The sequence below is a fragment of the Erpetoichthys calabaricus genome, chromosome 16 (assembly GCF_900747795.2).
Source record: "Erpetoichthys calabaricus chromosome 16, fErpCal1.3, whole genome shotgun sequence".
NCBI classification, from domain to species: Eukaryota; Metazoa; Chordata; class Cladistia; order Polypteriformes; family Polypteridae; genus Erpetoichthys; species Erpetoichthys calabaricus.
The window spans coordinates 50,230,211-50,255,425 of record NC_041409.2 but is presented as its reverse complement, the minus strand read 5'-3'; the positions used below and the strand labels follow the sequence as shown (position 1 = coordinate 50,255,425).

At 40.9% G+C, this 25,215-nt stretch overlaps 1 protein-coding gene across 1 annotated transcript in view; it reads left to right on the top strand.

Moving 5' to 3' along the window:
- Positions 1-25,215, top strand: part of stard9 (StAR-related lipid transfer (START) domain containing 9) — a 248,461-nt gene that overhangs the window by 46,673 nt on the left and 176,573 nt on the right. The window contains exon 3 of the mRNA XM_051919739.1: positions 15,778-15,894. Within this exon, the coding sequence (XP_051775699.1) occupies positions 15,778-15,894 (117 nt within the window). The remainder of the gene's footprint in view (positions 1-15,777; positions 15,895-25,215) is intronic.

The following is a 25,215-nucleotide window of genomic DNA, read 5'->3' as shown; positions in this document are numbered from 1 at the left end:
TTTTTTTGAGCCTTCCGAATTCCACTGCTTTCATAATCTCTAACCTGCTGTGCATGTGTATAGCGCCAACGTTTTTTTGAATGTCTTTATGAAGTTCTACTTTGTCTTTTACTCTCTGTCTGTTAATTTTGAGCCCGATTGGATGTGCTTTTTTTTCAATTCCACTTGTTCCGGACTGATTATGTGTGAGTTGCCTTCCATCCTCTCGATTCTGACTCAACTGGAGGAGGCTGAATGGCTTCCTTTTATGTCCAACCCGGAGTACTTTCGGTGCCAGGGCATAGCCCAGTTGAAACACTCCCGGGTTAAGTGGAAGTCCTGAAAAACCAGGGATTGTGTATTTCTGCAGCACCCCCTGGCGGCACCCATGGGACCCAGCGGGGTTGACTCATGGCACTACAACTCCCTTCATGCCCTGCAGGTGTCCACATGGTTATTGAGGTCCTGGGATGCTGCCATCTGACGGATGGGGGATAAATATATTCCAAAATATATTTAGGTTAGGGTCCCATATCCATCCCAGATGAGATACCAGATAATCCTGCTTGGCACTCACAATGGCTATGTCTAGATTTCATGCTCCTGTTAACAATGAAACTCACTTGAACTCAGTCATTTGGAGGAATGTCCACTTACTCTTGGCCATATAGTTTATCTTGCATAGGTAGGCCTAGACGGGCAATAATTTTGTTTTCTTTGCAGTGTGAAAGATACTTCAAATTTTCTGTTCTTGGTTTTAATATGTTTGGTTAATTAAGTACCATTTTTTTGTAACTTTTGGTCTTCTTGACATCCATTAAGATCAACGTAAGAGCTGCTGTGCTGGTCATAGCATCTTTAAAGTCTTCGTCGGCCATACACCTTAGAAGTTGCTCCTCTGCAGCAAACCTAGCACTAGATTTTGATTACATGAATTGGTGCAATTAAAAAGGAAAGTTGTAAGATGTAAAGTTGAAGACCATTAAACTGACCTAAAGGGAGCCCAAGCCATCCATTTTTTTCCAACTTGCTTGATCCAATTCTTATGTATAATTTCTTTTATGTTTTTCTAAACCTAAACATTGTGATGTCTGATTCAGCAGGACAATTATTTAACGGTGCAGATTTCTGAATGACAAGCTGACCAGCATGGAAGCCAGCAGCTGCTGGCTTTTCTTGGGTGATAAAGAGAAACTGGGAAAAAACAGTATGAACTTTTCTGCACATGGTGTATCTCTTGCTGTTTTGCAAAAGCTCCTCTGTCTCTAGGTGAACAGCTTTTGAGACAGTGGGTTTCAGACTATCCAGCTCAGATGGCAAAACCATTACAGTTGGAGCTGAGAGGAAAGACCTCATGGACATGAACAACCCTTGTGCCTATTGAGTATCTGGGGAGGGCCTGAAACGTGGTGCAACACATTGTGTAGCTAGTGGCAACGTACAATTAGTGTACAAGCGTGCCCAGGAGGACGAAGGACTGAGATTAGAGAAGAAAAGAGGCAGCTAATTATACGGGGTGGAAAAGTAAACAAGACCTTGACAAGCTGTCCTGGGCCTGACATTTCCTGGAATTCCTAAATTTGTTTGGCACTCTTTGTGGTCAGAGTCAGAAACTGCTAAGGTAGAGGCTGGCATTTTATTGTAGGCACATGGGGTGGTGTACACTTTTGGTAGGTGCTTTTTTTGTGGAGGCATCACCAACTAGTGGATGACACCTGGATGCCTCTATGTAGTACTTGAACCATCTGACCCAACCCTTTTTAGTAAATCCGCCAAGAATGGCATGCAACAGAGCTAGTTATTAGTAAACTGAGATCACAGGGTAGGCCCCACACTGGAGGATTAAAATGAAGACACTTGTGCAATATGGGAAGAGAGGGCTAGAAGAGGACAGCATAGTTCATTAAACAAAAGGTAACCTGTTGAAATAATAAAACCCAATCAACAGTATCCTGGCTACCAGCAATGCAGAGTCATAGCACACAAGGTAAAGAAAAGCTGACAAAAGAGGCAAGAAAACCTGGAATGCTAAGAGCACTGTGTGTACCCCTACATTTCTGAAATCCTTCAGATATGAACGTAGTGGGAGATGGACCCTTATTTGAGTGTTCAAAAGATGGAAACTCACGTAAATGGCCTAAAAAGTCAAAAAGAATCAAAATAAAAATCTAAGCAGTGTGCACAGATCTGCATGTAGGCGGGAATGAGAATACTGTATAAGAGGTGGAAGTGAAAAAGAAACGTAAGCAAATAGCAAAATGGTGTAAAGTAGCCTTTATTTGGCTTTAAAATGACCTGAATTTTCATCAGTGTACATTACCATTAATTTAAATAAACCAAAAAACACATTTGTGGAAGATTGTGGGTTCGCTTCCCGGTTCCTCCCTGTGTGGATAGCGCTTTGAGTACTGAGAAAAGCGCTATATAAATGTAATGAATTATTATTATTATTATTATTTGCTGCCCACCTAATAAAAACACACCATTTCTCCTCAGATAACACCAAAGTACGAATGTTTTAAAAAATGGATGGATGTTTAATAATTCTAGGGTATAGTCATCAAAATAAACCTTAATGAGACATTATTACCTGATTAAATACTGTTTAGTTAAAGCTGTTTACCTTTTCATTTCAAGTTTCCCATTCAGGGAATGATCTTTCAATCTTTCTTTGGCTTTTCAAAATCTTTGACAAACTTTTTTTAAAGCCACAACGCTCAACGTGAAAACGCTTTGGAGCAAAACGTGCAACAAATTGACTGAATGGACATGAACTGTGAGAATAAATAAGAGTGAGGTTGCATGTCATGAATATCCAGCCCTGCTCCATTTCACAGGCTGCTTCAAGGTGTTCATAGAACTCTTGAGAACATGATCAGGGATTAGTGCTGGTGGTGGTGGTGTGTGTTTGAAAGTCATACTAAATATGGTTTTCATAACTGTAAAAATTTAGCTTCATTGTTGTTTGTAAAATGAGAAACATTATCAAGACTTAATGTCGTGTAACCAAATGTTCACAACGTGGTTATTCAAATCTTTAGGAATCCCTGTACAGGGGAACCTCAGTTCACGACCATAATTCGTTCCAAAACTCTGGTCATAAACCGATTTGGCCGTGAACTGAAGCAATTTCCCCCATAGGATTGTATGTAAATACAATTAATCCGTTCCAGACCATATGAACTGTATGTAAATATATATTTTTTTTAAGTTTTTAAGCACAAATATAGTTAATTAAACAATTCAATGCACAGCATAATAGTAAACTAAATGTAAAAACATTGAATAACACTGAGAAAACCTTGAACAACAGAGAAAACTAACACTGCAATAGTTCACTCTATAGCGCTATCAACCGCTGGCTAAAAACACTTTTTTTTTAATGAGTTTTAAGCACAGGGAAAAAAATGAACATTTGAAAAAATCTGTAATTTAATAAACCACCAAGAAAAGTAACATTGCAACAATGCACGCTACGAACCAAACGCTGTAAACAGAAGTGAAAACAAAATCAAGCCCAGTGCATTCTTTAACTGCCTTCTCTACCTTATGTGTCCAGCCCTCTCTCTCTCGCGATGCCTGTGTGTGTGCATCTGTCTCTCTCCCGCTGCCTGTGTGTGCGCGGCTCTCTCTCGCTGCCTGTGTGTGTGCGTCACTCTCGCGCTGCCTGTGTGTGTGTCGCGCTCTCTCGCTCTCTCTCTCTTGCTCGCTGCACAGGAAATGCACAGGGAGAGACTGAACATGTACAAACCGAAAAGGGAAACTGGCTTGTTCTTATACCGAGTCTGTGGTCGTGAACCGAGGCAAAAGTTTGGTGAACATTTTGGTCGTAAACCGATTTGTACGTGTACCGAGACGTTCGTGAACCGAGGTTCCACTGGTACATCAAAATACTCAACAGCAGTTAAGTTTAAAACCCTTAATAGATAAAGTGAAAAGTACGGAAGCTTAAGGGTTATCCCATAATTTTTTTTCACTGTGCGGTTCAGAGCTTCTGTATGAAAAGTACTGTAGTGTGCAAAAAAGAAAATGTTGTGAATCTAGGCTTTGAAATGCACCAAATCCAAATTTGTACATTTGGTGATATTATTTTCATTTTGACTATGTTAATATTTTTTATCTTTTATTTGTTAACCACTTATGCATGATATCAACATATTTCAAAGTTGTTTGTGTGTGATGCAACAAACCCACAAGTCAATCAAAAGCATCAATGGTATTTTGGCATACCTAAAGGTGTCTTCCTTCAAATAAATCATAGGTTTCCATGTTGTCTACTCTCTTTCATTATTAAAATACTAGCTGTGTAAGCTCATGCTGTAAAAAGCCCGGGGTCCTAGAAACTATTGAAATTGTCAGAAAAAAAGGTAATGAAAAGGTAATTGAAAGGAACTACTCTGTGCATCTCTCTCCTAGGAGGTTTCATTTTGCTGATGTGCTCGCCTCGCTTGTGTATTAGCTGTTAAGCGAGTTTGTTTCCTCAGCCCTTACCCTGACTCCTCCTTTCACTTCCGGGCCAAACAGACAGACACACACACTTTCATGTGTAGACTTTATATAAAAGATGAGAATTGCACACGTATACCCCGAGGCAAGTGGCATGTCACAGCTAAGTTAGTTTCAGTTTATTGAATATCCCTCCAGTGTCGAGCCACATACAGTGAAAGGCTCATTACTGTTGAATAGCTGAGCTTCAGAGCATTCTAATGATGTAAAGTTGACTATGATAGGTCATTTGTGCTACATGTCACAGCGGTGCATAAACGGTGACACATATAATGCCTGTCTAACAGCTCATCGTTATGCACAGTGATGCACAAAACTGAATTCCGATTCTGAGCAAAGGCTTGACTTTATTGAGAACGACATGGTTAATGAAGGACTCGAGTCTACACTTGATTTGTCAGTACTGCTTATTATAACTTTGAAGCATCATGTTCTGTGTCATGGGTTTGATTTCCATCCCTGGAAGCTGTCTACTGCATGCCCTCCCCGTTAGTTTTCTGAGCAGTGCTGTTTCAATATCAGCTTAAAATACACCAGCCATGTTTCCTAGCATACCGATGAGTAATTGTTAGGCAGTACTTGTGTTTCTCGAAACTTTCAGGCGAAGAACCACCCGATTGAATGTCACAGTATCTGCCCTCTAATGTCATTGTGTTGTGACCGTATGAGAAAAGAGAGATAAAAAAACAGCTTCGGCTGACTTGTTCAGGGTATAATTCCCCCTCCCACCACCCATGGAAGGGATGGACAGGGCCGTGATGTTTTTCTTTTTATCCTGTTTCTAATCGTGCTCGCTTCACCTCTGGCTCCCTCACCAACGAAGAATGGAGAAGGAACAAATTTACAAAGTGATATAAAATTGAACAGCTGGCTGAGGGGATGGGTTTGAAGGGAGTGCAATAAGTTTTATTGTGTCACGGGTAAGAAGTGGGGAGCAGATTACACCATGAACAAGTCTCATATGCTTGTGAGTTAGCGACGGCCTTCTGTGACACAAAAGTGACAGAGAAACATAGGTTTAGGTGTATGTGTGTCTGTGTGCCTAGCTCTGTGCCCAGTGCTGCCTATTTAAAAATTTAATGAAATAAAATTTTCATTTACAGGTTTAACATTTCATATCACACGGTTCATAATGATACGCCACATGTCATTACGTAGCACTGGTGTTCATTTTCTTGATTTACACACACTGACATAAGTGAAGGGGAATGGGAGGCAAGGGGGTTGTTAGGGGAGTTTACGGCAGTCCTGAGGCAATGCTAGAGAAAAGGTGTGAAGGTAAAAATTATGCTTTTTTTTTTTTCATTTCATGTTTCTATAAGATGATTGAATCATTGTTATATCACATAAGTGGTAAACAAGTTCTTTGAGGTGCACTAAAACCAAAATGAGTCTCTAGTACCTCAGTGTTTAACTCGCCAGTCTGCCAGGTAGCTTACAGTGCTGACTGCTCTAATATAATGACAAAATTCTACGAAATAGAAGTGTAATTGTTATCTCTGCCCATGTATATACTGTAAGTTTGCAGTATCTTTGCTAATATATTCAAAAAATGCAACATAACCATCCAAGTAATGCATGGTGTCCAATTTTAAACAAGACAGCAGCTACTGACTTCTTTTTTAGTGTGCCAGGAGCAATGGTGTAGGTAGAGCAGTGTTTTCCAATCGTCTGAGGTTCCAGGTCTTTTCTGAGTTGGTACACTTTTTGTAACCGAAAAAATCCTGAGGCACAACGCAAATCTACCAACCACAAAAACATTAAATCCATACATGTGCTAAACTGTCTGCGAAACAGCGATTATAGAGCTGCTTTCATGTTGGCTTCTCTGGGTAGTCCCGTCATCCTCCTCAGACAGACCTCGATTACCTGAGGAGTGTGTCTCTCTCAGGTCTGACCCAGGGGCACTACACTGTAGTTTCTATGGTACACCAATTGAAAAATAGAGTATTATCATCAAGTCATTGATGGTGATGAACAATTGAGGATAGTATTTCTGGAGTTTTAACACAAGTTTTAATTTACGGCCATTTAAGAGATGCATATTCTTTCAATTGGGGCGGCACGGTGGCGCAGTGGTAGCGCTGCTGCTTCACAGTTAGGAGACCTGGGTTCGCTTCCCGGGTCCTCCCTGCATGGAGTTTGCATGTTCTCCCCGTGTCTGCGTGGGTTTCCTCTGGGTGCTCTGGTTTCCTCCCACAGTCCAAAGACATGCAGGTTAGGTGGATTGGCGATTCTAAATTGTCCTTGGTGTGTGGGTGTGTTTGTGTGTGTCCTGCGGTGGGTTGGCACCCTGCCCAGGATTGGTTCCTGCCTTGTGCCCTGTGTTGGCTGGGATTGGCTCCAGCAGACCCCCGTGACCCTGTGTTCGGATTCAGCGGGTTGGAAAATGGATGGATGGATATTCTTTCAATTGCATCAGTCTTTATCAGTGCATTCAAAGTGAACAGTTGTTTTGATTGTTTAATTTTTACTTTGACACGTCAGTCTCGTTTGCTCTGCCAATTTGATGATTAATACGTTGACCGTGTTTTCTTGTTGCCTTCTTTTCAACTTGCTTTTTTGGAAGGCACTCATATTCATGTTGTACTTGCTCAAGTGATATTTTGTTAAAAGTTCAGGTTTAAGGTCATTGTTTAAGTTTAAACTATGCCATTAATTTTTTTCTAATTCCTTTGGGTTGATTCTTTACTAAATTTGTGATTCAGTGTGTATTTACTTCATGATTTATGTATTAATTTTATAATTACATTTTAATGTTAGACATGATTAATTGTGATTAATTACATACATTTGTTTATTTTTTTTTAATCGATTTCCAGCCCTAAAATAAACCTTTGTGGGGCAACAGCAACAAGTTACAGGAGAAGATGTGTAAATTGCAGCACAAAAACCTCAGTCGAATGTACAAAATGTAAGCTTCCTCCGTGTCGAGTGGTAAACAAAATTGTTTCAAGGACTGGCATGGAAAATAATTTTGAAAGTAAAGGTTTGGATGTGTGCATGGTATCTCCTTCATGCTCTTGACACTATGCTGGGAGACGCAGGAAACCTTCTTGAGGCGGCACGTGTGGATGTGCCACCCTGGTGAAGCTGGAGTACTTGTGTAAACTGAATCGGCTGCAGGTACCGCTTCATGATACTAGTACTGACAAGGGTACTAGAAAAACTAGAGAAGAATCACTGAGGAAGGATAAGGAGAGAGCAATTGTCTGTGGCCACCACCTGCACAAACATTCCATTTTTGGGGGGTGTCTTGCTGTTGCCTCTCCAGTGCCTCTGTCGTCACTTTCATTTGCACTCAAGCAGGTGAAATTGATTCACAATCGCTTATGCTTCCTAACTGAATAGATTAATACCTATGAAGCTTAACTGACTTGGAGTTAAACTATGATAAGTAAGTGTTTCATTAAATTTTTTTGAGCAGTATACAGTATATGTGTAAATAACGGTGGCTACATTTGTTTTAAGAAATTGTTTAGGTGTAAGAGAGTAAATGTTTCAAAAAAGAGACACAATGTTTCCAAACAGGGGGGAACCTTGCGCCAAACAGTAGAACTTTTCAATGCAATGGGATATGACATCCACAATGACAGCTGACGGGCTGGGGCACAAAAGAAACTTGATTTCAGGGTTGTGTATCATAAAATGTCTTGGTTATGTACTGTAAAATCCAGTTTTTGTGGAGAAATCCCTAAAGCACCACATTTTGTATTGTGTTTTATTTAGTTGATATTGCTGTAAGGAAAGATTTTTAACCACATAAATGCTTTCTTTTCAAAATCTGATGTGTTGTACTTGCTACTCTTCAACCATTTGCAGCTTGATTATTACAATAAATGAGTAATAGTCATTTAATTTTGGATATGTAATTTGCGTACAATAATGCCAAAAACCCTTTAGTGCAAAATTAGTTATAAGGTTATTTTTTCTATACCTTTTTGTTTTCAATTGTGGAAGCCATCATTTTTTGCTTATTGTCAATGATAATATTTTGTTTCTACCTGATGGTGGCTAGAGGTTTTGGTGTGGTGTATACATTTCTGGATTGTTATTTTAAAAACTTTTGTGGTTTAGTTATTACAAATCCTTTTAGGGAATTAGGATATTTTAATGTGTTTTTTTTACCTTGATTTGGACATTGATGTGTGTTTTTGTTGCATTCTTAACTGCCTTTTGACCTCTGCTTTGTTTTTTGTTTTTTTGATGACTTTTTCATCTCCTGGTTCAGCATCTTGCTGCCCTGTTTCAGCCTTCTCTTACCACCTGAGAAAGTGAAATAAATTAGAAAAAGAAATAAGCACTGCATCTGTCTATCCATTTGCTCTATCTGCAAATCCTTGCATCATCAGGGACAAGGCAGGAAGCAGCCTTGAACATAATGGCAGTTTACCGTAGGACTGAGTGTTCAGTGAACTCTACTACAAACACTTTATTTTGGTCAAAAATGTCAAATATTGAAGATAGTGAAATACATTACATTCTCAGGCCCCCCCTGCATTCCAGTTTAGAGTCATTTGGGGCTGCTGCCTACCTTGGCTGGAAACATTCTGTCTCTGGGCCCACACATGGACATTCAGCCACCTGTTTAGAGCTTCTAACTATTACAATATTGATAATGTGCAAGAAAATGGGTTCAACAGTGAAGCATTGACTCAAAAACATAAGTAGACATGTATGCTGGGATCAGAGTGCTTCCAAATTATAATCATGAAATGTACATAAATTCTCAGAAATTGAAAAGAAATACAAAAGAAAGTCAAAAACAGACACTGCTTAGGGGAAAGTGTCCATTGTGAAAATGAAAATGAAAATTCCAAATGCTAAATAAAAGAGCACAGTGATCAGAAACCAGAAAAATCAGAAAGTCCTGAAAAAGAGTAGATTGTACCGAAAGCAGACAAAAATTACCTGGAATTACTCCAGTCGAAGAACGTTCACTTTGTTATGATCAAAAATGCAATTGATTTAGATGTGAAATACTATCATCCTGAATGTACAAGCTCAGCTATCTCTAAAATGAGTAAAAGTGAAAAATGGAGCTGGGTCCAGCCTCAGACCTCTACAGCTCTGTGATTCAGTAGCTCCACTGGAGAGCCAATTGGATGTCATGTTTTTGTCACCTGGTTTATTTGACTTGAGTCAGATAACCCTCCCCCAACCCTAATCTTAACCATAGTGTAACCAAGTGTGATCACTAACGTATAACATAAAGTGACAACCTCTTCAATGGAGTGGAGCTCTGAAGGTTAAAAAATGGACAGGTGCTTTAAAACAGGCAGTATGTTGCAGATAATTATAAAAAACTAGGGGGCTTCGCTTGCTTCGCTCGCCAACCCCTGGGCCTGCGCTACGCGCTAGCCTCTTTGCGGTTCTGCCGCTCGCGTATAGGGATACGGATGTACAATTTAAACAGATTGTTATTTTCACGGAAATTGTTACATATGCATAATAGAACTAACTATTTTACATTACAGCGAGTAATTAACCATATTAAAAAATAGTAAAATGTAACAATTTGAAAGTAAATTATGTTTCATGTTATGTTAGAGTTATTCGTTGCGTAATAAGATTTCATTCTGTTTGGCTTTGAAATTTACATGCAAAAACTTTTTAAACATACACTTTTACTGTAACACTTCAGTAAAAACAATTTTTTTAATTCAATTTTCATCAATATCTCATTGAATTTTGATTCTGTGTTTGAACTTTCATTGTGACAACGCAACGTAATACTGCCCGTGAGTGAATTTCATTTCTTTCTTTCTATTAAATAAAACAACTTTTTCAAATGTTTGTCCCTGTGATTTGTTAATTGTCTTTGCAAAAGCTATTCTAATGGGAAACTTAACATTTTAATACGAATGGCATATCAAGAGCTGGCATGTAGCTTCTAAAGAAGTAATTGTTTTCAGTCTCCTTGGGGTGCGCTCAGCTTTCATCTTCACAATGGCGCGTAGTGCTGGAGGGGAACGGGGGGTAGGGGTTGGCGAGCGAAGCGAGCAAGGGGCAGAACCCCCTGGTGTGTGTGTGTGGGACTCAACAGGGCTGCATCCAACTCCAACTCCCGTGGAGCCCTGCGGGAGCCCGAGGCACCTCTCCAACCCAGGGGGCGGCCATCTAGCGTCCAGGGAGAGGAATTGCACCGTCCAGGGTTGCTCCCCCTGAAGATACAGTGCAGGGGCATCCCAGCTGGGCATGGACGCCAGCCACGTGCCACAATATATATATATATATGAGCTTTTCAACTCCACTTGGTCCGGGCTGATTATTACTTTCCTTATTTTCTGAATTTGCACATAGATTATAATTGTTCTCTTGTGTATCCTTTTTTTGCCTTCTTTTCTCTCCAACGCTTTTGTGTCTCTTTATGACGGGTTGCTTGTTCTTCTTTGCTTAGTCGTTCACGCACCATCTAGAACGTATAACATTTTTAAGAGCCAGGAACACATGAAGTGTGTCTGCCAAAAGCATCCCAACAACTGCGAGGTTAGATGTCTGTTAACTTGTTTTAAATTGTTTGTAAGTAGGGCGTGACTTGCAAAAGTCACCATCTCACGGGTCTTGCTTCCAAAGGTTGTAATGTCTAGTCTTGCGTGACTTGAAAGTGTCTCTCCGAGATGATCATATCTCGACCCAAGATTTTTTTTATATAATAGATAGATATATTGTGATGGATGGTAGGGTAGGGCTGACATCCTGGCCAGGATAAACCCGTACCCTTACCTGGCAGTGAGGCTAGTGTAATGGAAGGACAGGGGGTGACTGCCTCCCAAAAGTAATCCTTTCCAACACTGGATGGCAGCATCCTATACCTGCACGCTATGTTGAGAATTGTGGTCGCATGGGGCAGCCCTGCTGGGTGCCAACAGTGGGAGATGCTGGGGAGGGCTGTCCCTACTTTCAGGGGCTGACCTGGAAGTACTTCCTTTGTGACACTGGAAGTATTCCTGGGTCCAGCATAGAAGGGGTCTTCTCTGTACACTGGGTGGTCAGAGTCAGGAGGAGATGGTTGCTGCATGAGAAGTGCAGAAGGAAAAACGTTTTGCTTGTTGTCTAGAGGAAAGGAAACTGAAACCCTGTGGAGGTATTTTCTGAAATAAATGTCTTTTATTTGAACCCAGGATTGTATTTAAAGTTGTGTCTGGTGATTTGGGATCCTCCAATGTTCCCTACAGGCCACAATATAGAAAGACATAGATGTGATGGAGAGAAGGAAGGTTGATATATTGTGTGTGCAAGGGACTAAATGGAAGGGGAGTAAGGCCAGGTGGGTCGGTGGTGGATTAAAATTGTTCTTGTATGTTGTGGATTGGAGGAGAAATGGGGTAGGGGTTATTCTGAAGGAACAGTATGTCAAGAGTGTTTTGGAGGTGAAAAAAGTGACAGAGTGATGATTATGAAGTTGGAAAGTGAAGGTGTGATGATGAATGTTGTTAGTGCATATGCCCCGCAAGTTGGGTGTGCAATGGATGAGAAAGAAGAGTTGCAACAAAGTGATGGACAGCGTATTCAAGGGGTACAGAGTGGTGATTGGAGCAGATTTCAATTGACATGTTGGTGAAAGGGGAACAGAGGAGATGAGGAAGTGATGGGTAGGTATGGTGACAAGGAGATGAATGAAGAAAATTAGATGATAGTGGATTTTGCGAAAAGGATGGGCATGGCTGTGGTGAGTACGTATTTTAAGAAGAGGGAGGAACACAGGGTGACATACAAGAGTGGAGGAAGATGCACACAGGTAAATTATATACTGTGCAGGAGGGTCAATCTGAAGGGGATTGACGACTGCAAAGTGGTGGCAGGGGAAAGTGTAGTTAGACAGCATATGATGGTGGTCTGTAGGATGACGTTGGAGATCAAGAAGAGGAGGAGAGTGAGGGCAGAGCCAAGGGTCAAATGGTGGAAGAATACAAGGTTGAACTCAGAGAGGAGGTAAGACAGGCACTGGGTGACAGTGAAGAGTTACCAGACAGCTGGGCAACTACAGCAGAAGTATTAAGGGTGACAGCAAGAAGGGTGCTTTGGGTGACATCTGGACAGAGGAAGGAGGAAAAGGAAACCTGGTGGTGGAATAAGGATGTACAGGAGAGCATATAGAGGAATAGGGTTGGCAAAGAAGAAGTGCGATAGTCAGAGAGATGCAAAAAGTAGACAAGAGTACAGGTAAGGTGAAGAGAGAGGTGGCGAAGGCTAAAGAAAAGGTGCATGATGAGTTGTTGGACACTAAGAATGGAGAAAAGGACCTGTACGGATTGGCTAGACAGAGGGACTGAACTGGGAAAGATGTGCAGCAGGTTAGGGTGATAAAGGATAAAGATGGAAACGTACTCACAAGCAAGGAGAGTGTGTTGAGCAGATGGAATGAGTACTTTGAGAGGCTGATGAATGAAGAGATAAGAGAGAGAGAGAAGATTGGATGATGTGGCAGCAGTGAATCAGGAAGTGCAATGGATTAGCAAGGAGAAAGTAAGGAGAGCTATGAGGAGGATGAAGAATGGAAAGGTCATTGGTCCAGATGACATACCTGTGGAAGCATGGAGGTGTTTTGGAGAGATGGCAGTGGAGTTTTTTACCAGATTGTTTAATGGAATCCTGGAAAGTGAGAGGATGCCTGAAGAGTGGGGAAGAAGTGTTCTGGTACTGATTTTTAAAAATAAGGGAGTTGTACAGAGCTGTAGTAACTACAGGGGGATAAAATTGATGAGCCACAGCATAAAGTTATGGGAAAGAGTAGAGGAAGCTAGGATAAGAATTGAGGTGATGATTAGTGAGCAGCAGTATGGTTTCATTTCAAGAAAGAGCACCACAGATGCAATGCTTGCTCTGAGGGTGTTGATGGAGAAGTATAGAAAAGCCCAGAAGGAGTTGCATTGTGTCTTTGTGAACCTGGAGAAAGCATATGACAGGGTGCAGATTAGACAGGTGTCCCTTTGGACTGTGATGTTTGCTGATGACATCGTGACCTGTAGAGAGAGTAGGGAGCAGGTTGAGGAGACCCTGGAGAGGTTGAGATATGATGTAGAGAGGAGAGCATGAAGGTCAGTAGGAATAAGTGTGTAAATGTGTGTAAATGAGAGGCATATAATGAGAGGGAGCTTAAAGGGGTGGTGAGGATGCAGACAGTAGAGTTGGTGGAAGGTGGATGAGTTTAAATGCTTGGGATCAACAGAACAGAGTAACAGTAAGTTTGGAAGGGAGGTAAAAAAGAGAGTGCTGGCAGGGTGGAGTGGGTGGAGAAGAGTGTCAGGAGTGATTTGTGACAGATGGGTAACAGCCAGGGTCAAAAAGAAGGTCTACGGGACAGTAGTGAGACCATCTATGTTATACAAGGGGGCTCCGCCCCCTTCTCGCTTCGCTCGCCAATACATTGATGAATGTATGAGATATATTGGTTCATTCGTTGATAGATTGCATCATATGGATCTAACACGTAGATCTGTGCATATTTGCGTTCGTGATTTGGCTCAGGGTGCACTGTTCCAATCCGATGTCATATTTGTCCACATACGCGAAAGCAGTATGGGCCATTGCCAGCTGGTGGCCTAATATTTACCCCGGTAGATGCAAAAGCAAATGAACTATTGTAGGATCTAATGCAGTCCATAAAGTTTTTACTTTCGGGTACATTGTTAGTTAGAAACATCCGTGGATATTCAGGATATTCATCTAAAGGAGGCAGTCTAACCTGACCCCTTTGACAACAACGTGTAAACTCATTAGTTGTATTGCCAGTTGTTTCTTCAGGGAAGTTAAGTGAATGACAATGACAGCAAATGATATTCATTAATCCTAATGAATGTTCATTAATAGTGGACGCATTACAGAATGCGTTGTCAGCTAATTGGCGGAATTGTTTAGCGTCTGTTTGTCGTTGGGAGACAAAGTCAGAGAGGTGAGATTGCGATAGTTTGGACATGTGCAGAGGAGAGATGCTGAGTATATTGGGAGAAGGATGTTAAGGATAGAGCTTCCAGGTAAAAGGAAAAGAGGAAGGCCTAAGAGAAGGTTCATGGATGTGGGGAGAGAGGACATGCAGATGATGGGTGTGGCAGAGCAAGATGCAGAGGACAGGAAGATACGGAAAAAAATGATCCGCTGTGGCAACCCCTAACAGGAGCTGGATTGGCTCCAGCAGACCCCCGTGACCCTGTATTAGGATATAGCGGGTTGGAAAATGGATGGATGGATGGATATATACATATATATATATAATGTGTGTTTGTGTATGTGTGTTACAGCATTTGTAACAATGGTTTTTATTATGAATTATACATTGTTCAGTAACCATACAATCTGTGGACTGAAAATTATATATTTGCTGACGGTGTCAGAAAATGGTGCTTCTGGGGTGGGACGCCCAAAGAGAGTTATGAACAGTTATCTCATTTTTGAATGGCCAGCTTTGTGGATTTCACAGCTCTGTCCTCTCACCATTAGATATGATCCCTCCCCACCGCCCTCTGTGGTTCTTTCTCAAATTAAAATGGAAGGGGAGTCCAGCAGGTACCATTTTTCCCATAAACCATTATATGTTGTGGCCTGGGTTTAAGGGGTTAAACCTTAATCCCACTTTACATTCTATTTTTTCTGCTTTTATTGCATTGCTCTGTTCCCTGGCCAAGGCCTTATAATCCCACTGAATGTTTTTGCCCACCCCTGCAGTTAACAGCTACTTGTTCTGAGCCACTGAGATCACAGATGCTTCAGTGTGCTGCAAGGCAGTATATGGCTCAGACTAGGGAAAGCAGTTTTTTTTTCTTGCTGACCATTTCATTGGTTAGTTTGGCTTGTGGCCTGAATGTTGTTGTGCCCTCAGAGGTTTCACCGAGCCTCAGGTAAATGGTACCCAAAGAAACAATAGTAAAATCCAGCTGGACTGGCTAGTAGGATCTATTTAATCTGTACAGTACTATAGGGAGTGAGTGGTAATGGAGTAAGGCTGGAGGCAGACCTTCAGGGTACAGCAGGTGCCCACTGAAAGTTTGTAAAAGACATCAGGGTTGAGTACCATTGTTTATTTGGCTTAGCCAGGTCAGGATAATGGGGAACTGGTATCTGTCCTGACAGCACTGGGTGTAACGTGGGGGCTAACCTCTTGATGCAGTGCCTATCTCAAGCCTTTTACAAATGTGTGCAATAATACTGATGTGCCAGGCTGGAGATGAATAATATGAGACCAGAGACAAGTCACTGGGTTTAGTGAGTTTTCAGTAGATTAAAAAAAACTTGATTAAGAACACAAGCTTTCTTCATATTTCCTTCTCTTAACTTTTTTTTTCTCTTTCCCAGCTTGAAGGGCGACTTGATGGCCCAGCAGACTCAAGGGAGAAGGTGCTAGAATATGGTTTTGATTACTGCTTCTGGTCTGTAGATCCTGCTGCTCCCAACTACACTTCTCAAGAAGAGGTGGGTGACATGATCAACGGGGTGATTGTGACCACAGGACAACCGGGGTGATTGTGACCTCAGGACAACTTGGGTGCTCCACAGCTTAGAGAATTCTGGTCTGAGCTTGTATGGTTCTCAGATCCATTGTGTAAAGCTAATAAATTGTTAAGTGTCTAAATGAGTGTGCCAGAGAAGGCCTTGCTTTCAAAGTCGGGATTTTGGGGGGATTTAGGTAGAGTGCACATGCCAAACTTTTGAAATACAGGCATCTTCTAGCAGTAAAACTAACTGCCAGGGGTGTGGGTTTCATTGAGTGCTGGAAACACGCCCTGCTTTGTCAACATGCTTCAGCTGAGTTCAAGAAAACTGGTAAACATGTGGAAGACTTTGAGGTGAGATTTTCTTTGTGAGAAGATGCGTTTCCTGGGACTAGATGAGGTACGAAGCTGCTTTTTAACCAGCATCAGTCATCAGGTGCAAGGCAGAAGCCAACCCAGGATGAGATGCCAGTCCATGACAGGTCCACATTTCACACACATTCACACTGTGGTCTTTTTAAAGTCTACCATCAACTTAGCCTGCCTGCCTTTAGAGATGTGGGCAGAAATTCCATTCAGACTCGGGGAGAACACAGAAAGCCACTAGGTGCAGGATTTGAATCCATGAAACAAATGGCATCACATTTTGACCTTGCTTCTTCCCAAATGAATGTAGTCCAGATCCCAACCCATTCACTATGGTGTATTTTCTTCTGGTATGTTGTTTGATTTTCCTCAGGTGTGTTGCCATCTGGCCCTCTCTCATGTTACCACAATTTCACTGTCATTTATGACATTTTTTTAATTTTTAGTGTTCTTCTTTTGGAGCAGTCAAAAAAAATATGAAGCTGGTTTTATTCATGAAGGTAGTTTAATGAAGTTTAAAATGATTATTAAATAGTGTCACAAACTCCAAAAAGAGCCATAGCAAGGTTTTGGGGAAGCCACCTGTATATTTTTTTCCTGGCTGCAAATTACAATAAATGACAGCACTGATGTGCACAAACTGGAGTCCAAAACAGAACTGAGGAAATAGGGAAAAGGTGGAGGCTTTTAAAGGTCAGGGTAGAAAGTGAAGTCAAAAGGGCTGGGATCGGAAAGGTCTTCAGCCATAGGCTTGAGCCCAGACATGACATCAAGGGGGCTGGAGCCGGCAAGGCCTTCCTCTATAGGTCCGGACCCGGAAGTGACGTCAATAGGGCCAGGTGGAACTTCCCATGAATGGTCTGCAAGAAAGTGAGAAAAAGTGTCAGTGCATTCTACCACATCCCGGTCAGATTTGGAATTGCCCTCACCCAAGCCCTTTTGCTGCCTCCCATGTGTACTGTATGTGTGTGACAATAGGTAATTTGAGATAATTTTTCACGCTTTCTACTTGTCTGGTTTTTGTTTGCAGATCAGTGTCAGCACCGCAAGCCTACATAAGTAACATCAAATTCTCAGACCACCTTTCTCCAGGTTAGCTTTACGAGGGGGCTGAGGCATTGGGGGCGACAGCTGCTATTCAGATCTTTTGCTTGTAAAGCTAATAGATTCTGAATCTTGCTACCTCAGACTGTGCATGCCTTTTGGAAAGTGACTTTGATTGCTGCAATTGGGGTTTTGATCCTGTTGCAGCCAAGTACACTTCAATAGAAATGGTGAGAGGCATTGCCAGTGGTGTAGTTCTAACATGAGACATCTTAGCTATTCCACAGGTCTGATATTTCACGATTCTCTTTGAATTGAATGTCTAAATCTAACAAATTGTCAAGGGAGTGTTTCCAGTAGCCGGCAATAGGCCTCGCTTTTAAAGTCTTGATTTTGAGAGCTGAGGTTAGAACATACAGTGGTGTGAAAAACTATTTGCCCCCTTCCTGATTTCTTATTCTTTTGCATGTTTGTCACACAAAATGTTTCTGATCATCAAACACATTTAACCATTAATCAAATATAACACAAGTAAACACAAAATGCAGTTTGTAAATGGTGGTTTTTATTATTTAGGGAGAAAAAAAAATCCAAACCTACATGGCCCTGTGTGAAAAAGTAATTGCCCCCTGAACCTAATAACTGGTTGGGCCACCCTTAGCAGCAATAACTGCAATCAAGCGTTTGCGATAACTTGCAATGAGTCTTTTACAGCGCTCTGGAGGAATTTTGGCCCACTCATCTTTGCAAAATTGTTGTAATTCAGCTTTATTTGAGGGTTTTCTAGCATGAACCGCCTTTTTAAGGTCATGCCATAGCATCTCAATTGGATTCAGGTCAGGACTTTGACTAGGCCACTCCAAAGTCTTCATTTTGTTTTTCTTCAGCCATTCAGAGGTGGATTTGCTGGTGTGTTTTGGGTCATTGTCCTGTTGCAGCACCCAAGATCGCTTCAGCTTGAGTTGACGAACAGATGGCCGGACATTCTCCTTCAGGATTTTTTGGTAGACAGTAGAATTCATGGTTCCATCTATCACAGCAAGCCTTCCAGGTCCTGAAGCAGCAAAACAACCCCAGACCATCACACTACCACCACCATATTTTACTGTTGGTATGATGTTCTTTTTCTGAAATGCTGTGTTCCTTTTACGCCAGATGTGACGGGACATTTGCCTTCCAAAAAGTTCAACTTTTGACTCATCAGTCCACAAGGTATTTTCCCAAAAGTCTTGGCAGTCATTGAGATGTTTCTTAGCAAAATTGAGACGAGCCCTAATGTTCTTTTTGCTTAACAGTGGTTTGCGTCTTGGAAATCTGCCATGCAGGCCGTTTTTGCCCAGTCTCTTTCTTATGGTGGAGTCGTGAACACTGACCTTAATTGAGGCAAGTGAGGCCTGCAGTTCTTTAGACGTTGTCCTGGGGTCTTTTGTGACCTCTCGGATGAGTCGTCTCTGCGCTCTTGGGGTAATTTTGGTCGGCCGGCCACTCCTGGGAAGGTTCACCACTGTTCCATGTTTTTGCCATTTGTGGATAATGGCTCTCACTGTGGTTCGCTGGAGTCCCAAAGCTTTAGAAATGGCTTTATAACCTTTACCAGACTGATAGATCTCAATTACTTCTGTTCTCATTTGTTCCTGAATTTCTTTGGATCTTGGCATGATGTCTAGCTTTTGAGGTGCATTTTGGTCTACTTCTCTGTGTCAGGCAGCTCCTATTTAAGTGATTTCTTGATTGAAACAGGTGTGGCAGTAATCAGGCCTGGGGGTGGCTACGGAAATTGAACTCAGGTGTGATACACCACAGTTAGGTTATTTTTTAACAAGGGGGCAATTACTTTTTCACACAGGGCCATGTAGGTTTGGATTTTTTTTCTCCCTAAATAATAAACACCATCATTTAAAAACTGCATTTTGTGTTTACTTGTGTTATATTTGACTAAAGGTTAAATGTGTTTGATGATCAGAAACATTTTGTGTGACAAATATACAAAAGAATAAGAAATCAGGAAGGGGGCAAATAGTTTTTCACACCACTGTATACAGTGAAAGTTATTAGAGTGGTCATTTCAAATTCTGGTATCTTGAAGTAGTACCCTGCAGCAGAAGTATTGTGAAATCAGCTATAGCTGTATACAGGGAAACAGCAAAATGGGCCGAATTAAATGGAACCTCCTCAGGCAATATACTTGACAAGTATATGCGATATAATGAATATCTAAATAGCATATACTGGGTCTGTAAGAAAAAACTGAAGATGCTGTTAAGGCAGATGAAGCATTGCTACTTTCCTTCATAGTATGACTACTAAACTCTCAAGCTAACACACACCAGTGTGCCATTAATATACACTGCTGAAAAAAATTAAGTGAATATTTAAATCACACATTGGATCTCAATGAACGAAATATTTAAATGGAAAATCTTTGCTGAACAGTACTGTATAATTTGTTGAACAAAATGATATAACAAAATGATGGATTCAACATCACACTGAAAATCTAAGTCAAAAATTTAAATCCCAGGCTGATACAACTTGTGTAAATTTCATCACAGCAACTCATAATATGACTCAGTAATGTATATGGCCCCCATGTGCATATATGCACTCCTGACAGCATCTTGGTATGCTCTAGATGAGACTGCACATGGTGTCCTGGGGGATCTCCTCCCAGACCTGGATCAGGGCATCAGTGAGCTCCATGACAGTCTGTGGCACTACTTGGTGGCATTGGAGGCACCGATAAAATGTCCCAGAGGATCTCAATAGGATTCAGGTCTGAGGAATGCATGGGCCGGTCAATAACATTAATACCTTTATCACCCAGGAACTGCCTACACACTTTGGCCACATAAGGCCAGGTATTGTCCTGCACCAGGAGGAACCAAGGGCCCACTGCACCAGCATAAGGTCTGACAAAGGCTCTGAGGATTTCATCCCAGTACCTAATAGCAGTCAGGGTACTGCTGCCTAGCATGTGAAGGTCAGTGTGACCCTCTAAGGATATGCCTGTATAGACTGACCATCACTGACCCAACAGCTAACTGGTCATGCTAGATGATGTTGCAGGCTGCATAACATTCTCCATGGCATCTCCAGACTCTTTCACATCTGTCACAACTTCTAGTTGGAGTGCATGACAAACTACAGTGGATGAATTTGTTGTGTTGAGGACATGACAGAGGTGTTCATGGGATGACAGAAGATACATGTGACTTCAGCACAGTTTCAAATTTCCAAAATATCGCTATCTTGCAGTATTTTGACAACCAATTCACGTTGTGCCTCACAGTGCCAGGGGCAAATAACACTGCAAATTGAAAGGCTGCAACCAATTCAATGTCAGAGCCACTGCTTATTACCAAATAATTAAGTAACCGGAACACCTAGAAAAGCAGAAAAAAAGATTATGAAGAGGGTGACAATCTTAAAAAATAAAACAAGTAACAATTGACTAAATAATTCCCATTTAAATTACATAAATGTTTGGCACATTCCTTTTTACCTGCTCATCCACTATGATAGCCCCATGTCTTGTTAAATAAGCATATGGGTGATTTTCTGGCCATGCTAAACCTACCTGTCTAGTTGAGGAGTTCATGCTACCCCTGCCTGTTGTGTAAAGAAACAAAAAAAAAACTTTTTAATCTTTCTGAGGGGTGGTGGCATCATGTGACAAGTAATTGAAATCTTATAAAAAAACATGTATTTAAATTAAATTAAAATATTAGTGTTGGTACAGAAAGTAGAATTGCAACATTACAGGTCCAATGTGATCGATTTGAAAAACATGCCCAGTTATTGTCAGTCAGTTTGAATGTTTTTCACATGAGCTATTCTTTTCCTCTCATGTCTCTGTACACATGCCATTTTGGTGAACTGAGTCTGAATTGGTCCTGTGTGAATTTGAGATGGAAGGGTGTTTGTATTAGGCCGACGGCACACTACAGGACTTTTAGTTGGAGAGCATGTCAAACTGCAATTGCTGATTTTCTTGTCTTGAGGACGTCACTTTACATGATGACAGAAGATACAAATGCCTTGTGAGACTTCAGCACAGTTTCAAATTTCCAAAGTATCGCAATCTTGCAGTATTTTGACAGCCAATTAACATTATGCCTGACAGTGCCTGTGGCAGTTTTCCAACTATGGTGAGCTCAGTCTCAGTCTCGGCCCATCTTTTTCCTTTTTCCCATTCTGTCATGGTTCAATAAACATGAAACATCAGCCTATCTTCTGTTTGTGTGGTCCAAAACTCTCACTTTTCGTCTTTAATTGTGACTACATATTGTGCATTGTACTTCCAAATGAGTGTTCATTGGTTGTCAGCACAGGAGTCCACCCCTTTGATGGTTTGATTTGGTCATTATAAGCCCTACACTACTTTGACTGAGCCACTGGGGATGTCACACTGTGCTACTGGTTGTCAGAGGCACGTGCCATGACTTGCTAATATTATTTATATAAATGAATGTTATGACTGAAAAATTCACTGGAAAGGTCAAGTAGTGTTTCACCAGACTTACTGGGGCTTTCAGTGGCTTGGCATTTTCTTCAGAATTTTTTCCTATCTTTCACCAGGTGCTGTCATTATTGGCTGCAGTCCCTCACAACCCTGAAATGGATTACACAGGGTATGGGAATGTTATGTAAGTGGAAGAGCACCGTGTTGATTACAAGTGTCGTAATGAAGTGCCCACCCATCTCTCTCTCTCTCTGTATTTATATATATATATATATATATATATATATATATATATATTTATATATATATATATATGTATATATATATATGTATATATATATATATATATGTATATATATATATATATATGTATATATATATATATATGTATATATATATATATATATGTATATATATATATATATACATACATATATATATATATATATATATATATATATATATATATAAATTCCAACTTCTGTCTTTCTGTCTGTCCGCTTTTCACAAGAGAACAACTTAACGGATTTAGATTGGCTTTTTTTCTATAATTTGCTTTAACATTCCGGTTGGTTTTGCAACATCTCTCATTGCGCTATGTATCATAGTTCGCTTGCGAAACGGATTCATTTGCACAAATCCGAGAGACATGCAGCCAAGGGGAGAGGGGTGGAGACCTCCTCACTCACGCGCCAGCCTTGGGGAGTACCTTAATTCCGCTTAGCTAGCAAATGAGACAACTACTTAATGGATTTAGATTGGGTTTTTTTCTATCATTTGCTTGAACATTCGGTTTGATTATGCAACTTTCTCATCGCACTAAGAATGATAGTTTACTTGAAGGAGTGATACATTCGCACTAATCCAAGACAGAGGCTGCGGGCTGAGGGGAGGGAGAAGCGTAACGTCAGGAGTAGGAAGCCGGGCTGGGCCCTCCTTACTGTGCAATTTCACTAATACACGGGCGGAGCTACGGGGGACGGCTAGTATTCATATAGGGCAGTGTTTCTCAGATTCAGTCTTGGAAACCCCAGGAGGCTACATCTTTTTGCCTCCCCCCAGTTTTGCAATCGGTGACTCGTTGTACCCCTAATCGGTCTCATTTAATCAGCTGGTCTTTGTCTTCCCTGCTCTTATTTTGCCTTTGGAAAAGCACAGCAGTGTTATTTTTACATTTATGATGTTAAGAAATATTTGGATTTTTGCTCTAGCTTTAATCATTTAACTCTATTTTGTTTATTTCCAGTAATTTTGTCCTTTTCTGCATAATTAGTTTGTTACAATAATTGCTTTCTAATAATAACACTTAACAACGAGCAGAGCAGATAGTCCAGCAAATGACACTGAATGTTAAAAGGCTGCAACTGCTTCAATGTCAGACCTACTGAATTGCTCATTACCAAGTAATAAAATAACCGGAACACCTAGAAAAGCAGAATGAAAATCATATGAGAGCGAAAGTGTTAAAGAAAACAAGTGAAAAAAAATTACTAAATAATTCTCATTTGAACAACTTTTGACCTTTCTGAGGGGTGGTGGCATCATGCGACTTGACACACAAGCAAACACGTTTACCTTGTTTTGTGGTCTGCATGCCACTCCTGAAGCCAAAGGATTCCTGCAAGCCTGAACTTGTCCTGTCACCATCTCTTTGTCACCTTGCATGCTACTTGTTATCCCTGACTCTCCTCCCGAGGGCTGCTCACTGGGTGGTAGAAAGAATAACTGTCAGTCATGAGGTTTTGTTTTTTTATTGGTGGACTCTAGTAAGAAGAGTGCTTAAACGGGACATGAAAGTGACAGAGGTGACTGTGCTTTGAATTTTGTTTTTTAATAGTAGCACATGTTTCAACTAGAATCAACAGGTTGTGTAAAACTTCATTATATTTTATAAATAAAATATCAAGCCACACCATTTGAACTTTTTCCTACCACCTCATCGGACCAGAGTTTTCCATCAGCTTTGCTCCTTCAAATCAATTTTACTTTTGTATAGCACTCTTCTTGCAGTAGCATGTTCACAGGTAAAATGCAATTATGAGCTTTACAAATTACTAATTAAAACTGACAGATCCAACTGGCAGGAGTGTGAATTTGTTCTAACATTGTTTCTGTGGAATGGGCCTCATTTCCCTTCTCTGCGCTGCTCGTTTATTTTGTGGTTGACTGCACTTGTTGGTTTCTTCAGCCTGCCACATACATTCTTCAGTTCTTCACACAAGTTCATGTCCTGAGCCCCAGCTGAGGCCAATCAAGACTCCCCCCGGTGTAGTTGAACATCAGGTCACTCTACTCCTCAAGAACCAAACAACATTTCCTTATTGCTAATGTATGAAATCAGTGTTCTGTATAAATATAAAAGGGTGCTCTGCGTATCAACACTGGCCTACTTGGACAGATGCCAGAACGATATGGAAATAAACGTCAAGCGTGCTGTGATCTGACAAGTCTCTCTCCTCTGCTGAGGCCTGCTGGTGGAGCAGCACCAGCAGGCCAAAGTCAACAAACCGAAATGGCTAACATGTTTAGAGTCCCTACCCGGTGCTAAATGTGCTAACCACAATTGTGTTTAGTGCTACTAGTCACCAAAGAGCTTCAATTTTGTTTACTGTAAAGTTGTCCGGCTACATCTCTCACTTGGACTAGCCAGATTTGATAATGTTATTGTTAAGTTCATCATCATTTTAGACACCGTTATACCGAGGTAATCTGAGGACCCAAATAAGAACATCATTACCGTAGTGGGACCTAAGAAGAGGCTTATTACCATAATAATAACAGCAGAGGTATACTTAGAGAAATAATAATAGCCCTATCATAAAAAACAACAAGCGTTTGTGTTTCCATTTAAGCACATTTCTCATGCGAATAATACTAATTGAGAAAAGTGTAAAGCAACAGATATTGTCTGTAAAACAATAATTATCAATGAAAACGTTAAGTAGATTCCTGAGAAACAGTGGATTCAAAAAGTAGAGAGATGCCTTCACTTTCTGCATGCTTTATTGTGCCATTGATTTAACTTTAAATAGATAAATTTGCAATTTCTGCCTACCAATCAATGCTCAATAGCCCATAATGGATGAAATTAAAAATGTTTTCAGAAAGGTTTTCAAATTTGTTACAAATGCAAAATTGAAATCTCTTAATTATAGTAGTATTCAGACCCTTTGTTGTGATGCTCCATACTGTGCTCAGATACCTCCTGTTTGCTTTAATTGTCCTTGAGATGTGCCCAGAACTTCATTGGGGGTCTACCTGTGACAAATTGAATGGATTGGGCATTGTTTAGAAAGGTATAGGTGTACCTTTTGTAACAACTCTAGGGGGTGTGCCGGCCACCCAGCCCGACACAGACTGACGCTAGAGGCACACTGATAAAAACAAAGACATTTTTTATTTTTCTTCACCCCATGTGGGAAACGCCTT